The sequence below is a fragment of the Carlito syrichta genome, unplaced genomic scaffold (genome assembly GCF_000164805.1).
Source record: "Carlito syrichta isolate Samal-C Ts95f unplaced genomic scaffold, Tarsius_syrichta-2.0.1 Scaffold126596, whole genome shotgun sequence".
NCBI classification, from domain to species: domain Eukaryota; kingdom Metazoa; phylum Chordata; class Mammalia; order Primates; family Tarsiidae; genus Carlito; species Carlito syrichta.
The window spans coordinates 108,284-126,482 of record NW_007070692.1 but is presented as its reverse complement, the minus strand read 5'-3'; the positions used below and the strand labels follow the sequence as shown (position 1 = coordinate 126,482).

The 18,199-nt window shown below is 44.6% G+C and overlaps 1 protein-coding gene across 1 annotated transcript; it reads right to left on the bottom strand.

Moving 5' to 3' along the window:
* Positions 1-241: 241 nt before the first annotated feature.
* GSKIP (GSK3B interacting protein) lies at positions 242-14,157 on the bottom strand. Its single transcript, XM_008048758.2, has 3 exons — positions 14,153-14,157; positions 4,702-4,960; positions 242-2,011 (listed from the first exon to the last, which is right to left on the bottom strand). Exons 2-3 carry the CDS (start codon positions 4,957-4,959, stop codon positions 1,850-1,852), a joined length of 420 nt encoding a protein of 139 aa, XP_008046949.1. The 5' UTR covers position 4,960; positions 14,153-14,157; the 3' UTR covers positions 242-1,849.
* Between the last annotated feature and the right edge of the window lie 4,042 nt (positions 14,158-18,199).

Here is an 18,199-nt window from a genome sequence, read left to right as displayed (position 1 = left end):
GCTCCCCTCCCCCTCACTTTTTCCTTTAGAAGTGAAATCAAGGCTTAATTTATCTGGTTAAGTTCTTTAAACAGTGTAGATTAAAATGGAGGTTTTAATATCTAGGCTGTCAAAGAGAGCTGTGTCGTTTTAATAATGTCCTCTCGTCTTCTCTTTCACAGTAGCACAGAGAAACTCACTCACTCACTCACTTCAAATCAAAATGTAACAACGCAGAATTAAAAAATGGAAACAGAAGCTCTCGGAATCAATCAGTCATTTATCACAAAATGAACAATTTCAATTTTTAAACATACAATCACTTTTCTTCATACTTAACTCGAAGTGAGTAAACAGAACTTTTTTCAAACTTTACAAATATCATTTACATTTAGCCTGAGATTAAGCATGAGAAAGTTCAACCTGGAGTTAGACTTCATTGCTCACTTAAGCATCTGAACACAAAGCTGAAAAATGAACACACATCATCGAACAAAGCATCCAATGGAGTTTGACAATGAACTGTGATGCGAATGAACTTTAAGTGGCTCTGGTCCACGTGATCTTCAGAGCCTAAAAGTACCTGCTTTTAAAATAGCGATTTAAAAAAACCCTGCAAATGACACATTTATGAGGGTGTGTTGAGATGGAGAATTTTAGTTCCACATTTCTACAGCAGCTGCTTTAGGTGACCATTAAAAAACAACTCCCCAATCCTTATTGTTCAACATGTCCTTGAAAACATGCAGCAGCATGGTACAGTTTATTGAGTTTACAAATATCAGTACCTGTAATAAAATAGAAAATACAGAGTATCCCTTTTGCAAATATTAAGTCTCTGAATGCTTCATTCGTCCTTTGGTTTCAAACCCACACAATGCACTCACATGACATTGTAGATTGAGCACGGAGACGGAACACTGTACATCTGTTGGGGAAGGTGGGTGCCATGGAAATACCAAAGCACTACATTATAGAAAGCAAACGCTGAAGCAAAAATACTTTCTGAATATATACTATACATCATGTAAACAAACATTCAGAATAAGAATCAACACAGGCCAAAATATCATCTTCTAGGGAACCAGAATCTTCCTTCTTTTAAATCACCCACACCGGAGATGCTTTTTGTTAAGAGAAAGAATGGAGTGTGTTCCTGGATTTGCTTATGTGCTTAGAGACCTTAGAAATGAGTAATTATTACATTCATTTGCTAACGGCTTGTCCTCTCTTAGTTGGCTGGCTGTTGCAAACATGGGACACAGAACTACTTCAGTTCCTGTTTTTCATTTAATACTAGTTAAGCAATATATAATTATTCATCTTTATCAATTCATATTAGCAATATAAATAGATTAAGTGAAGCAGTAATTTTAAAATTTGTGCAGGGGAAACTAGTTGATAATTTGTTTCCAATAAGGCTAGTAGCAAAATAATTCCTACAAAGTCAGTCCAAGCTAGTATTGAACCCCTGGATTTAGTAGGCTGAATCAAAGTGTACAGTCAGGTAATTCTAATTCCTATATTACTGTGCAAATCTAGAATTTTCTATGTGAAAGAGAGTGCTGGCAGCATCAAAGCCCTGTAGTAAGAGAATGAAATACTGATTAGGGTTTGAAATGCAGAGATATTATATGAAGAAATGTGAATGTCTTGACAATGGTGTCACAGCAACGGCCTCGAATTCCTTTAGTCAATCAGAAACTAAGACAATTCATTACTCAAAAATCTCTGAAGTCAAAAGCCTAAATTTGGAGCCTATGATAAAGACAAAACCAAAGATGTGTTTTCTATGACCATATGCAAGAATTTCACGCCTTATGTCAACACTCTGGACCAGCACCAGCCCCTCTCAGAGGACAAAGCTGAGTCATGACTGTCCATCCCTTTTCAAAGCTTCCAGTCTTTGGAGGAGTGCATTTCCAAACGCTTCCCGGTAGGCAGGGCTGAGCGTATCCAACAAGGAGTAGACTGTTTCGTGGTAGGGAGTCTGTAAATGATCATTTACCTGGTCAAAAGCATAACCTACCACCTACAGGAGAAATGCAACAGTGAATTAGTTAGTTTCACCTTGGTACAGAAAGTGAAAACCAGGTGTTTACAAGGGTAATTGTCTAATGACACGACTTCTCAAATCAAAATCAGAATATATACATTTTTCATACAATCTTAATATTTAAGCAACATATAATATATAACATAGAACACAGAAACAACACCAGCAATACGCTCCCTTATGGAATTCTTTTTTCAATATTTAAGAGATTTGATTTACCTACTATTAATCCTAAAAGAAATTCGGAGAAGGAATTGTAAAAGCTACACAAAACAGTATTTCATTTTCATATTCCAAAACATGCATCTATTCTTTACCATATTTTGTGGGTCCACTATATTAAGGTTCTATAATAGCTAATGTGATTAGTTCATATTTTTATTACTTATTTGGTTTGCACGCCTTTTATAAATAGAATTCTAGAAGTTATTGCTAGAAATTTAGGTTTAATAATTAGTGCACTCGTTTTAATAACTTTCATTAATAATTAGTTTTAATGACTTTAGCTTTTTAATTACATTATGCATGATAAGACATTATTTATCAGACAGAGAACAGATGCTCGGCTCTGAGATAAAGGGGAACGGTACTGTTTTGTCTTTTCCTTGGGAGGAGTGTCCCATGCGGGAGGTACTACAATACCAGGCAGACGTGGCAAGTAAGCAGAGCAAGCTCCTGTCCCATTTTGCTGCTCCAAAAATCCATTTAATATGCTGCCCTCGAGGATGGATCAGACATCAAACTGGCAGAACAGATACTACACTTGACTTCAGAGAAAAAGGCCGAGAAGTGACATGTGTTTTTTGTCTGTAAACATAGCTAAAACTTTTCTCTCTGATAAGATTCTAAGATTTATGAAGGTTCACCAGCATACGTATACACGGCACTCTCCAGAAAGGAGCAGAGTCTCTGCATTCCTCTTATTCCTGCTAGACTGGGGTTTTCCTGGTGGGACTCGGATCATGTGTTATTCATGGGTGGATACGCAACTGCTGACACAGGGTAGCTGCTCAATAAATGTTAAGCTGAATCAGACAGAAAAATAAATATGTGAGCACCTACTACCTACCAGGTTTTAGAACTGATCCAGATTTTTCCATGTCATTTATTTATATAATTATCTCCCAAATTGTTTCCAGATAACTAATCGCCAGGTCATAGATAAAAAAGCAGAGCCTTGGCTGGTTGTGGTGGCTCATGCCAGAACCTTGGAAGGCCGAGGTGAGAGGATTGCCTGAATCCATGGGTTCGAGACCCGCCTGGGCAACTTGGCGAGACCGCATCTCTACAATAAATCAAAAAATTAGCTGGGCGTGGTGGTGCATGCCTGTAGTTCCAGCTACTTGGAAGGCTGAGGCGGGAGGATCACCTGAGCCCAGTAGGTTGAGCCTGTGGTGGCTGTGAGCATGCCACTGCACTCCAGCTTGGTCGACAGAATGAGACTCCAACTCAAAAAAAAAAAGAAAAAAGGAACAAGAAGCAGGGCCTCTGAGGGGTGGACTGGCATATCACCCCAACTCATATTTAAGACCAACTCTGATCTAAACTCCTACTGCACTATAGTCATCTTAGAATTAACCAACGCAAGACAGAATTAATTAACCTGGGGTCATTTATCTCTACTTTTCTTTTTCTTTTTTTAGTTGGGGGTCTCACTCTGTTGCCCAGGCTGGAGTGCGGTGGCATGATCAAGGCTCACTGCAGCATTGATCTCCTGGGCTCAGATGATCCTTCTGCCTCAGTCTACCAAGTAGCTGGTACTACAAGCACTTGCCACCACTCTCGGCTAATTTTTAAATTTTTTTGTAAAGATAAGGTCTCACTATGTTGCCCAGGCTAGTCTCAAACTCAAGCAATCCTCCCTCGAGCTCCTAGGCCTCCCCTCTCCCAAAGTGCTGGGATTGTAGGATGAGCCAGTCTTGCCCAGCGTTATCTCTGTTTTTTTTTGAGTTGGAGTCTCCAGACTGGAGTGCAGTGGCATGATCCTGGCTACCGCAGCCCCGACCTGCTGGGCTCCAGCGATCCTTCTGCCTCAGCCTTCCGAGTAGCTGGAACTACAGGTGCGTGCTACCATGCCCGGCTAATTTTTTGATTTATTGTAGAGATGAGGTCTCGCCAAGTTGCCCAGGCAGGTCTCGAACCTGCGGGCTTAGGCAATCCACTCACCTCAGTTTCCCAAAGCATGGGAGTACAGGCTGAGCCACAGAGCCCGGCTTATGTCTACTTTTAAGATCTATTTCTAAGCTGGGCATGGTGGCTCACGCCTGTAATTCCAGCACTCTGGGAGGTGGAGGCAAGAGGATTGCCTGAGCCCAGGGGTTTGAGAGCAGCCTGGGAAACTTGGTGAGACTTTATTTCTACAATAAATAAAAAAAAAAATTAGCTGGACATGGTGGTGCACACTCAAGTTGTCCACTGCACTCCAGCCTGGGTGACACAGTGAGACTCCAACTCAAAAGAAAAAAAAAAAGAATTGAGTTTCCCCATGTTGATCAAAAGACTTTAAAACTAATAAAAGTTCCTAGGAAAAACGTTTTCCTTAAAAAGTTTGGAAGCTGCGGGGTGTGCAGTTCTCATCGAATACCCTTGCCCTCCACCCTCGCCCCTCCTTCTGGTAAAGTGGTAAAGACATATTTTCTTTTCTTCTAAAAAGAGGAGTGCATCACCTTAAGCCCTGCTTCAGTGAGCTCCAGGCAGTATCTGTTCCTCTCCTTGGTTTCCACATTAATGTAGGCCACATCGTCTGCGCAGCGCAGGCTTTTGGAGACAAACATGCTGTTGACAGCAAAGAGCACGTCGTTGACAACGGCCTCGGCTTCCAGCCTCATGTCTTTCATGTCAGCGCCTTCAAAACCATTCAGCTCGGAACCTTCTTCAAACCCTGCCATACTGCTCAGCTCCATGGGGTTGCAGTCTGTTTCCATTCTGCAAACAAGTAGATATAAAGTTTGTTTATAGGAAGATAGTCAAGGCTGGGCATGGTGGCTCAAGCCTGTCATCCCAGGACTTTGGGAGGCCCAGGCGAGAGGACTGCCTGAGTCCAGGGGTTCGAGATCAGCCTGGGCAATTGGTAAGAACTCGTCTCTGTAATAAATCAAAAAAATTAGCCAGGCACGGTGGTGCGTGCCTGTAGGTCCAGTTACTTGGAAGGCTGAGGCGGAAGGATCACTTGAGCCCAGAAGAAAGACATTCAAAAAATTGTCACAGGATTACAATTAGATATGAATTACAATTGCGACTTGGAACAAAACACTAACAATTTTTAGGGAAAATATTCTCTAAAACCATCTCTAGTAGCTTTTCACAGCAAAACTACAGACCCCATAGATTTTCTTTTTCTTTTTTTTTTTTTTGAGTTGGAGTCTCACTCTATCACCCAGACTGGAGTGCAGTGGCCGCTCCCAGCCATGGCCTCGCCTGCTGGGCTCCGGCGATCCTTCCACCTCAGCCTTCCGAGTAGCTGGAATTACAGGCGTGCGCTACCACGACCGGCTAATTTTTTGATTTATTGTAGAGATGAGGTCTCGCCAAGTTGCCCAGGCGGGTCTCGATCCCGCGGGTTCAGGCAATCCACTCACCTCAGCCTCCCAAAGGCGCGGGATTACAGGCTGAGCCACCGAGCCCGGCTGATTTTCAAATGGATCTTTCTTCCTCACTTACTCCCAAAAGATTAATTCCCATATTGATTAGCATTTAGCATATTACAGTTTTAATTATTTTGAACAACACTGCAGGAAGAGCCTTGGTGCATACTTACTTTTAAATGTGTAATTACTTCTCTACGATATGTATTTAGAAAAGAAAATGCTGAGTCAAAGTAAAAGCTCAGGCCGGGTGCAGTACACCCGGCTAATATTTTATTGATTTATTGTAGAGACAAGGTCTCACCAGGTTGCCCAGTTTGGTCTCAAACCCGTGGGCTTGGACAATCCTTTCATCTCTGCCTCCCAAAGTGCTGGGATTACAGGCTGGAGCCACTGCACCTGGCGTCACTTCTTTTAAAGTTTGCAGTCTGGCATGGTGGCTCATGCTTGTAATCTCAGCACTTTGGGAGGTGGAGGTGAGAGGACTGCCTGAGCCCATAGGTTCGAGATCAGCCTGGGCAACATGGCGAGATCTTGCTTCTAAACTAAATTAAAAAATTAGCTGGGTGTGGTGGCACACACCTATGGTTCCAGCCATGTAGAAGGCTGAAGTGAAAGGATCACCTGAGCCTAGCAGATCAAGGTTGTGGTGGCCGTGAGTGTGCCCCTGTACTCTTGCCTGGGTGACAGAATGAGACTCTGACTCAAAAAAAAAAAGTTCTGCCAATTTGAGAGGCAAAGAATGACAGCTCATTGTTTTCATATGTATTTCCTTGAGGGAATATCTTTTTGGAGATTTATAGGATATTTTTAGTTCCAAGATCAAACAGCTCCAAAGAGCAGGAATAGAAATGAACCCAAGCCATCTGAAATCAGAGTTCAAGTCCACGGGGAACTACCTCTCACAGTAGATGCTTTCACCACTTCTGGATCTGGGGTTTACTTAACGCTTTCCCCATCCCAGGAGAACATTTGGAAATTCCCTCAAATTCTCATTCCCCCAAATTCTCATTGTAAATCTTCTAAATTCTCATTGTATCTGCATTTAACCCTCTGATCCATCTGAAACTTATTTCGTGTAGCTTTACTTTCCAAATGGATAGCCCACTGTCCCAACACCATTTACTGAATCTTTTCACCACTTATTTGAGCCGGGCCCAAAGGTGATATTTTTAAAAATATTATTTTTCATGCTAACTTGATCCAATATTACTGCCAGGCTGCTATGTCATTCTAGCTTTTCTTCTGTGCCTGGGGTTAAGAGGATTTTCCTGGCTGTGTGTACGGTTAAAATTCGAAATGTATAAATGAGAAAAGTTAATGAATGTGAAACCGCTTTGGAATGTAAAAAGGGCTTTACAGAACAAACAGGCACAGTGGCTCACAGTTATAATCCCAGCACTCTGGGAGGCTGAGGTGGAAGGAATACTGAGGCAAGGAATTTGAGACCAACCTGGGCCACAAAGCCAGATCTCATCTTTACAAAAAAATTAAAAAATTAGCAGGCATGGTGGCACACGCTTGTAGTCCGAGCTACTCAGGAGGCTGAGGTGGAAGGATTGCTACAGCCCAGGAGGTCGAGGTTGTGGTGAGCTGTGACTGTCCCACTATACTACAGCCCGGGAGACAGAGTGAGACCCCGACTCAAAAAAAACCAAAACAAAACTAAAAAAGCTGGGTGCAGTGCCTGCCTGTAATCCGAGCGTGTTGGGAGGCTGAGGCGGGAGGACAGTTTGACTCCAGAAGTTCAAGACAAGCCTGGGCAACACAGTGAGACTGCAACTCTACAAAAAAAAAAAAATTTTTAAAGAGAAAGAAAGACAAACTCATATACTGCATTTTTTCACCTGGCATGCTTCAAAGGTAAGTTTTTACTTCCCGGACACGGATTGGGTCCCTACTGTTCTGAATGCAGCATGGCCCTTCAGCCCCTCCGATGCAACAAACATTCATCCTCTTCACTTGAGCACTGTCGTCAAGGTCTAGGCTCCTCCCCTCCCCATGACATTAGAATTAGATGAACAAAAAACTTTCTGAGTTGTTGTCTCATTCTGTTGCCCAGGCTGGAGTGCAGTAGCACGGTCACGGCCACCGTAGCCTTGACCAGATGGGCTCGGGTGATCCTTCTGCCTCAGCCATCCAGGAACTGGGGCTAGAGGTACGTGCCACCACGCCCAGCTCATTTTTTGTTTTAGATTTATTGTAGAGACGAGGTCTCGCCAAGTTGCCCAGGTTGGCTTTTTTTTTTTTTTTTTTTAAAGTCAGGGTCTCACTATGTTGCCCAGGCTGGATGGCAGAGGCCATTCACAGGCACAATCATGACGCAGCACAGCCTCAAAGGCCTGGCTCAAGTCATCCTACTACTTCCTCAGCCTCCTGAGCGGGTGGGACTAAGGCGTGTGCCATCACACCTCACCCTTAAACACATTTTTAGAAATGAGTCTTAACTTTTTTTCTGATAATACTGACACCATTATGAGCATTTATTTATACCATTTGTCTGGTACAGGACACATTCCATCTCTTTTTCTGAAGTTACTAATTTGTACCCTATTTGTGTGATATTCCAAATCCTTTAAGTTAGTGATTCCCAACCTTGGCTGCTCATTAGAATGACCTGGGAGCCTGGTATGGTGGCTCACACCTGTAATCCCAGCACTTTAGGAGGTGGAGGCGAGAGGATTGCTTGGGCCCAGGGGTTCAAGACCAGCCTGGGTGACCTGGTGAGACTTCGTTGCTACAAAAATAACAAAAAGGCTGGGTGCAGCGGTTCAAGCCCTTAATCCTAGCACTTTGGGCCGAGGCGAGAGGATTGCCTGAGTCCAGGGGTTCGAGACCAGCCTGGGCAACTTGATGAAACCTTGTCTCTACAAGAAATCAAAAAATTAGCTGGGCATGGTGGTGCACGCCTGTGGGTCCAACTACTTGGAAGGCTGAGGCGGAAGGATCACCTGAGCCCAGTGGGTTGAGGCTGTGGTAACTGTGAGCGCGCCACTGCACTCATGCCTGGGCAATACAGTGAGACTCCGACTCAAAAATAAAAATAAAATAAAAAATAACCTGGAAAAGCTCATACAATTACAGATGCACTGACCCCACTGCAGAGAAATACAATCAAATCTCTGGGAGTTTTTTTTTTTTTAGAGCTTCTGGTGATTTTGCTATGTAGCCCAGTGCTCTAAATCATCAAGAATATTAAGGCACTACAGTTCTTTCAGCTGTATATCATTTGCACATTATAAAAGTCAAAAGTACTTGCTAAAGGCAATTTATGATAAACTACGTAAAGCTATTTCAAAAAATTACATTGCCAATGTATAAATGATATATTCTTCCAATCCCATTTCAATTAATACGTTTTTCTTGAGTTGGAGACTCACTCTGTCACTCAGGCTGGAGTGCAGTGGCACACTCATGGCCACCACAGACTCGACCTGCTGGGCTCAGGTGATCCTTCTGCCTCAGTCTACCAAGTAGCTGGAATTACAGGCATGCACCACCACGCCCAGCTAATTTTCTGATTTACTGTAGAGATGAGGTCTTGCCGATTGCCCAGGCTGGTCTCGAACCTGTGGGCTCAGGCAATCTTCTCACCTCAGTCTACCAAAGTGCTGGGATTATAGGCGTGAGCCACTGAGCCCCTTTCTAAGACTGAACTTTCAGACGATTTTCTTGAAGTTGCCTTTGAATGATACATAAATTCAAAACTTTTGATAATACGTATAAATTAAAATGATAGATTTTATTATTGAAGCCTCACACAATTTAAGAACATTTTGATAGCTATCACTTTAAGGTATTATCATAACTTATCTTTTTGTTGCTTGTCACAGATTTTTGATTATCTACCAATGTGTCCTTTCTCCTGTCTGATACCACTCACATTTTCTAAGGGCAATCCCAATGCCCTCTCTCTGTGCTAAGGGAGGCAAGCAAGCAATTTGGCTGAGATTGACTCCAAGCCCCAGTTACAGACTGCTCTAAGCTGATCAACACACGACAGTCTCCCTGGTCACTTTAATACAGATTCATTCCGTGACAGCGCAGAGCCACAGCTGCTCCCAGCAGCCATCTTGAGATGGGCCACTGGTCCAAGGATGATGCTGACCACAGAAAAAGAGCAGAGCCAGGAGTCACAGAGAGACGCTTTCCAGCTCTGCGGTTTCCAGTTACTGGAGCCCATATGTTCCCATTATTTCACTGGCAACAGAAAGCATTCCAGCAGATTCAGGAGTCTACCCGCAAGGAAGGCAGTGACTGATCTAGCCCTACAGCGGCCACGGAAGAGAAGAAGAAAACAGAGCTGATGGTGATGATGAGTATTTTGGTGCCTGTCACGTACAAAGTGCTTAAGAAACGCTTCGTAGAGTTGGCATATCCATGAGTGTCTGTATCTGTTTCCCGCTGCTACTATAACAAACTTAGTGGCTTAAAACAATACACATTTATCCTCTCAGGGGACCGGAGAGGTCTGAACTCAAGGGGTCAGGAGGTCTGTATTCCTTCTAGAGGCTTCTGGAAGGAAACTTGCCCTTTTTGGGGGGCCTCATACTACCTTCCTGTACCTTTAACGAGCAGGGAAAACATTCAGAAGACTCTTTTTTTCTGCCCTTTCTTTTTTGAGAGAGCCATAATTTACTTTTAACAAACACACTGGATGGGCATGTAAGGTGCTGGGCAGTTGACATAGTTTTCTCTCTTTTTTTTTTGAGTCAGAGTCTCACTCTGTCGCCCAGGCTGGAGTGCAGTATGTTCACAGTCACCACAGCCTCGACCTGCTGGGCTCAGGCGATCCTATGATATATAGATATACTTACTTTTCAGTGGATTATCTGTGCCCCTGACTGTGGAGGTCTGCACCATCAAGGATGATGAAACACATGCCCATTTCAAGAAAGGACAACCAACATAATTACTATTGACATGTTAGAGTTGCCGTCAGGTTATCAGAATGGTTGACTCACCAATGTGAAGTCTGTAAAAATCTTTGGTTTCCTTTTTTTGTAGGCCAAACAATTTATCATTATATAAGAAATCTTAGAATTTTCCGAGATGATGGAAATGCCCTTTAATGGTGCTGTCCAATACAGTAACTACTAGCTGCCTGAAATTTGATGGTATCATGGGAAAATGGAATTTAAAATTGTATTTAACTTTCACTCTTTTAAACAACTAGTAGTTAATGTATCAGACAGCACAGATCTAGACCTCTGTGACTGCTAGTAAATCATGTGACAAGGGGCCAGGTGTGGTGGCTCACACCTGTCATTCTAGCACTTGAGAGGCGGAGGCCAGGCTGGACAACATGGCGAGACCTTGTCCCTACAATAAACCAAAATATTAGCCAGGTGTGGGGGTATGCACCTGTAATCCCAGCTACTTGGAAGGCTGAGGTGGAAGGATCACCTGAGTCCAGCAGGTTGAGGCCACGGTGGCCGTGAGCGTGCCACTGTACTCCAACCTGGGCGACTCTGATTAAAAAAAAAAAAAAAATGAACAAAGTTTATATTATGGTTGAAAAACTCAGTGGAGATAAAGGTACTGAATTAAAGTTATTTTATTTTATATATGAGCGGCAAAATTGAAAGCTGAGACACAACTGAATCCTAACTACTCTGTTGAGAGGAATCAACCATCATTGTTTCAAATAGTGAAAATTAGTATATATTTTATAATCTTGTCTATTTGGACTTAAGTTTATTAATCAAATACCATAATCCACTGTGTACTTATATATTCAGCATTTTTTCTAAGCACTAAAATACGAATGAAAGAATGTCTACTGGTAGGTTGCGGTCTAATTTGGGAAGACAGGCATATGAAATATTTACACAACTAATGCCAAAGGCACACATCAAAAATTACAACCAAAAACTGTTTTTAATTGTGAGAGGCAGAAAAGTACATGAAACAATGCTATGTCTCGGCCCTACTACACACCCTACAACTAAATTTGTATGAACTTGAGTTGGCCATAACCTCATTGGGCTCATAGAGTTCACATCCATAAAAGAAGGGAAACAGATGGGAAATTCTTTTTAGTTTATTTATTTGAGTTGGAGTCTCAGTCCATCGTCCAGGCTGGAGTGCAGTGGCATACTCAGGGCCACCCCAGCACCGACCTGCTGGGCTCCCGCGATCCTTCCGCCTCAGCCTTCCAAGTGGCCGGAACTACAGGCACATGCTGCCACGGCCAACTAAATTTTTGATTTATCGTAGAGACGAGGTCTCGCCGAGTTGCTGGGGCTGGGCTGGAACCCGGAGGTTAAGGCAATCCCCTCACCTTGGCCTCCCAAAGTGCTGGGATTGATTACAGGCTTGAGCCACCGCGCCTGGCAACCCTTTTTACTTTATTTTATTATTTGTTTGTAGAGACAGGGTCTTGCCACGTTGCCCAGCCTGGCCTTGAACTCCTGGGTTCAAGTGATTCTCCTGCCACAGGAAAGGGAATTTCTTACTGATCTAAGAGTTCTGACATTCTATGATCTATGACATAACTGCTAGTCACGACGGTACTTGACTCGGGAAACAGGCCAGTCAAAAATGGGTCTGCAGTGAGCACGGATAGAGTTATGGACAAGCAGAGGGGTCTTGAAAACTGTGAAGGAGTCAGTGGACAGCAACGCAGAAGGGAGAGTCTGCAGAGGGTCTGCATGAAGGGACTAGTTTAGTGGAAGCACAGCCAGAAGGAGGGGTGGCCCAATCTGACAGGGTGCTGACACGTGCACAGAGGTATTGGCTTTTGATATAACAGGATGTTTCAATGTCCAGACCATGGCTAATCTGGAACCCCTGGGCTCTGGCACTCCTCTGGCCTCTGGCTCCCAAAGTGCTGGGATTACAGGCATGAGCCACCCTGCCCGGCGTCAGAAATACATTTAACTCATTAGTGAAGGAAGCAGTTTGATTGAAAAGTGAGTTCAAAGCACGTAGGAGAAACCAAAGTTAATGAAAGAAAAACTGATAAAACAGGATGGCAAAGTTAGCTCAAAACTGGCCAAGGTAATCATAGGAACCCTCCCACCTGTGATAACAAAACTGGGCAGAAATATGTGATTTTCAAGGCTTTGGGCATCAGGCAATGGACATGATCCCTGAGAGGCAGGAGACAGACCAGGGAACCCTCCTGCCGCAGCGTATGTCATGGAGAGGTTCTTGGCATGACCCTGGGAGAAAGAATCCAGGTACAACCTGGTAGTGTCCCTGACTGAGGACATGACGCTGGAAACCCAGTAAGGCCTAGGCAGCGAGGACAGTTCTGTACAGGAGAGGGCTTCACAGAGAGCAAGAATGGGGAGCTACACAGAGGGACTCCTTCACCCTGCAACCAGATACAGCACATGTCTGGGAGCACGCTGCCCAAAAGAATTAGAGGAAGCAATTTTCCGAGCTAAAGCAGGACCAGGGACCAGGCCCAGTGGCTCACACTTGTCATCCCAGGACTTTGGGAGGTGGAGGTGAGAGGACTGCCTGAGCCTCAGGGGTTCAAGACCTCGTCTCTATAGTAAATAAAAAAAAATTAGCCGGGCATGGTGGCATGCCCCTATGGTTCCAGTTACTTGGAAGGCTGAGGTGGAAGGATCGCCTGAGCCCAGCACGTGGAGGCTGCGGTGGCCGTGAGTGTGCCACTGCACTCCAGCCTGGGCGAGAGAGTGAGACTCCGACTCTGAACAAACCAAACAAATGCATTTCTGATATGCTTCCTACATGTGTGTATGAGACCTACGTTTTTCACTTTAAACGACTTACTGTAACACTACTTTAAAGACTTGATCCTTTAAGATTCAGCTCAGACACGCCTATTTCAGGATTCTGTATCTGACCTCAAGGGAGTTAATCACTATATCCTCCTTACTGGTATCTCTGCATTGGTACTGCTGAACTTACAGCTCGGAGTAAATATATTTTGTGTCTGTGCTGCCACTGGTTTGTGAGGATGGGTGCCTGTGTCCGCATCACCAGCACAGTGTTTGGCATAAAGCAGGTCTTCACTGAGTCTTTGCTAAATGAATAAACACCTGAACCAAATTCTTCTGCTTCTGCTTCTCAAGCTGCGGCATGAAGCCCAGTGACAGGGGCATACAAAGCTACAAGATAAACAACGCAGCTATTCTAGGAAAATACATAACACTGCTACTATATCAATATTAGAAAATATTGACAAACTGCCTAGAATTTTAAAGAAAAAACACATAAATGTTTGGAAATGTCAAACCATGTCCTCTCCAGGTGACACCCTCACACCTCTAGGGTTTCTTTTGCCTCTGACGGAATATCTGAAGGAAGAATATTTGCATAAAAAATAAGAGCGCGGTGGCTCATGCCTGTAACCTTAACCCTTTGGGAGGCTGAAGAAAGAGGATTGTTTGAGTCTAGGAGTTTGAGACCAGCCTGGGCAACACAGTGAGACCTTGTCTCTACAAAAATAATCAAAAAATTAGCCGGGCATGGTGGGCATGTCTATAGTCCCACTTACTTGGGAGGCTGAAGTTGAAGGATCATCTGAGACTAGGAAGTCAAGGCTGCGATGAACCTTGATCATGCCACTGTACTAACTGTAACCTTTAGAATGTAGGCAAAGCTAAAACCCAGTTTAGTCTTTATTTTCTGTAATACATAACATTTCCTGTTTTCGGTCGCTCTGAGACATATATATTTATTTTGAAATTAAAACTTAAATTCAAAATCACTTGGAGTATCGCACGTACAAAGTATGTGTAAGTCATGTAAAAAGGCCATTTCCCATTTATACACCGATTTATCAGGTACCCCCTCTACACCCTGTTTTCTGCGATGACAGACACATACATATGACCTAGTCGTCACAAATCAAACCAAGGGGGCTGCGTTGTGTTTGCCTTCGTGTTTGTGTTGCTATCAAGAAGGAAATATCCAGGGCTGGGAGGTCATTAAAGAAAGGAGGTGTATCTGGCTCACGTCCTGGAGGCTGCACAGAAAGGATGGCCCGGGCATCTGCTGGCAGTGAGGACTTTGGAACAGCCCCACCTGGGGTGGACAGGGACTGGGAGGGTGCAGAGCACAGGGAGTGGGGCAGAGGGGGGTGGGGAGGGGAGAGGAGAGCCGGGCTCTGTTCAACAACCCGTTCCCTTGGCAACGGGGAGTCAGAACTCACTCCAAGAACAGCAACGAGCCACTCACACGGGATCCGCCCCCACAATCCAAACCCCTCCCAGCAGGTCCCATGGCTGACGTCTGCCAACACGGGGGATTAAATCTCAACAAAAGGGACAGGGCTGGTGCCTCACGCCTGTAATCCCAGCCCTCTGGGAGGCCAGAGCTTGAGCCCAGAAGTTTGAGACCAGTCTGGGCAACACAGCAAGGTCTTGTCCCTATTGAACAAAAAACCGCAGGGTGTGGCGGCCACCTGGAGTCTCGAGGCTGAGGCAGAAGGGTCACCTGAGCTCATAAGGTGGCTCTTGCCGTGAGCTTTGACCACATCGCTGCACTCCAAGGCCTGGGCGACAGAGTGAAACTTCAATTAAAAAAAAAATCGATAAAAGATTTGGCGGGGCCAAACAAACCATATCCACCAACGAGCAGCACCTTTGTTGATTCAGGAGGGCGCTCAGGGTGAAGAGATAGTGCTAATTTGAGTTTTTAAAATTGTCAATAAGCAGCAACACTGCAACCTTGTAAACCTTTTCTTCAAAATGAGAAACTGAAAATGAGGTTCTAAGAAAATACTCTCGAAAGTTATAAGTTCTTTAAAATCCAAATATTACAGTTTCTAATTTTAAAAAATTTTATTATTATTATTTTTTGTACCAACAGGTCTTGCTATGTTGCCCAGGCTGGTCTCAAATTTCTGGCCTCAAGTGGTCCTCCCGCCTTGGCCTCCCAAAGTGCTGTGATCACAGGTGTTAGCCACTGCCCCTGGCCACAGTTTTTTTTTTCTATATGATCCCTTAGGAAATAAGGATTATTTTGTGCTATATTTAAATAAGGTCCATTAGGCTTGGCGGCTCAGCCTGTAATCCCGCGCTTTGGGAGGCCGAGGTGAGTGAATTGCCTGAGCCCGCAGGTTTGAGACCTGCCTGGGCAACACTGCGAGACCTCATCTCTACAATAAATAAAAATCAGCCGGGCGTGGTAGCACGTGCCTGTAATTCCGGCTACTCGGAAGGTTGAGGTGGAAGGATCGCCAGAGCCCAGCGGGTCGAGGCTGTGGTGGCTGGCAGCGTGCCACTGCACTCTAGTCTGGGCAACGGAGTGAGACTCCGTCTCAAAAAATAAATAAATAAATAAATAAATAAGGTCCATTCGAACCTACCTAGAGTAAATCAATATCTGAAGAGATATACAATGGGAAACCTCATTGCTTTCCATCTACTTCTATCTTGGTTCTCTACCAGATTCTGAGCCATAGTCAGTTGACCTTCAAAAATTAGAATGCCTTTCAATTGCTATAATTTAGTCTGGTAGGTTATATCAACTTGCATAAAGTTGCTTCAAACAATCCCTTAAAACGTCATACAAAGACTATTTAGGAATCAGCTCCTTCTCCATCTGTTGGTAAAATTTGGGGGCTGTGTTAGTGTTTTTGGAGGATTCATGAAACAGGTTATTAAGATATTGATTGCTAAATCCTTTATTCTCTAATTTTTTTTTTTTTGAGTTGGAGTCTTACTCTGTTGCCCAGGCTAGAGTGAAGTGGCATGCTCACGGCTGCTGCAGACACGACCTGCTGAGCTCAGGGGGGGCTCCTTCTGCCTCAGCCTCCCAAGTAGTTGGAATTACAGGTGTGCACCAGCATGCCCAGCTAATTTTTTGATATATTGTAGAGACAAGGTTGGTGTAGAACCCCTGGGCTCAGGCAATCCTCTGGCCTCTGGCTCCCAAAGTGCTGGGATTACAGGCATGAGTCACCATGCAGGGCCACATTGTTCCTTTTCAAATGGAAGCTAACAATAGCTTCTATTAATATCTTAAAGTGATATTGAGAAAACCAAATGAGTGAATATATGGAAAGTGCTTAGCATCGTGCTGGGCACACAGTGAAGCTCAAGAAGAGTATCTGTTAGCTATCCTATATTAAAAGTAAAGTATTTCAACATATCTTTAAAGAAGAACGCCTGACCCTGAAACTCAAGCCTTCTGACTCCAAGTCAGGTGCTCTTTCCATGACATAGTGTAGGGGGCAGCTGCTGTCTTGTACTGCTCCTCTATGCCGTGGGGCGTAGGTGACCTGACAGCATATTCCCATGACCTCGGATGCAAGTCTTCAAAAAAGGTCAACAACATTTCCTCGGCTCTTATTTGGTTTTGCGAATGGACATGGATTTCTTTGAAGGACGATTATTTTGAGGTGATGCTCCTGCCTCAGCCTCCCATGTGCTGGGATTACAGGCAAGAGCCACCACACTTGGCCTTAGTCACTTAATTATTATCTGCCTCTCCTCCCTTCAATGAAATGTAAGCTCCACATAGGAAGGCACTTATCTATTACTGTATCCCCAGCACCCAGAATAATCCCTGGCACACAATACACAATTGATAAATATTTACTAAATAAATGAATGGTCCTTCCTCTTTAATTAATTTTTTACATAATTAATCAACGAATTAAAGAGACGGAGTCTTGCCCTGCTGTCCAGGCTGGAGTGTGGTGGCAGGATCATAGTTCACTGCAGACTCTAACTCCTGGGCTCAAGCGATCCTCCAGTCTCAGTATCCTGAGTAGCTAGGACTATAGAGGAGCCACCAGAGCCCAGCAACATTCCCCCTTATTTTTTTATTTATTGTGAGACAAGGTCTCACTCTGCCACCCAGGTTGGAGTGCGGTGCTGCAATGGGCTCACCCCAGCCTCAAGCTCCTGGGGCCAGGTGATCCTCCCATCTCAGCCTCCTGGGTAGCTGGGACTACAGGTATAGCCAGCACGCCTGGCTACTTTAGCATCTTTTGAAGAGACGAGGGGATCTCGCTATGTTGCCTAGGCTGGTCTCAAGCAATCCTCTAGCCCTGGCCTCCCAAAGTGCTGGGATTTCAGGCGCGAACTGCCGGCACCTGGCCACCTTTTACTTTAACCCATAAACTCCTCCAAGGTTCTGCCTGACTCTTCTTCACACTTTTCACATCACCACTGTGGTGACTTTCGCCTCACGGACCCTTCACAGATATTTCTGCAATCCCAGCTCTTTGGGAGGCCAAAGGGTTGTAGGATGGCTTGAGCCCAGGGGTTCAAGGCTGCAGGGGGCTGTGATGGCGCCATTGCGCTCCAGCCTGGGCAAACCGGTGAGACCCCGTCTCAAAAAGAAAAAAGCTTACAAGAAAAACAATCCAGGTAAAAACTACACACAGAGCACCCTGGTTCTAAGACGAAAAGTTGGCCGAAAGGAACCAGGTTCGTCTCCATCTGCCGACGTCTTAGACTGCCATTCCTGAAAACAGTGGGCAAGACAGCCCACGCTGAACTCCTGCAACCGGCCGCCTTCGCTGCCCGTCCCTAACCAAGAGCGGTGAGCTTCGGGACTCCGCCTGGGTCGGGGCCCTCCTCCCATCCCTTAATCTTCCTTCCGAGCTTGGGACATCAGGTTTTAATCCGCTCACGCCCGGCTGGCG

Bases quoted from the DNA above. Each gene is read 5' to 3' on its own strand.
- GSKIP (XM_008048758.2), bottom strand. From the start codon at position 4,959: ATGGAAACAGACTGCAACCCCATGGAGCTGAGCAGTATGGCAGGGTTT. The intron at 2,012-4,701 runs GTGATGCACTCC...TTTCTCCTGTAG, and splicing joins TCACTGAAGCAGGGCTTAAG to GTGGTAGGTTATGCTTTTGA.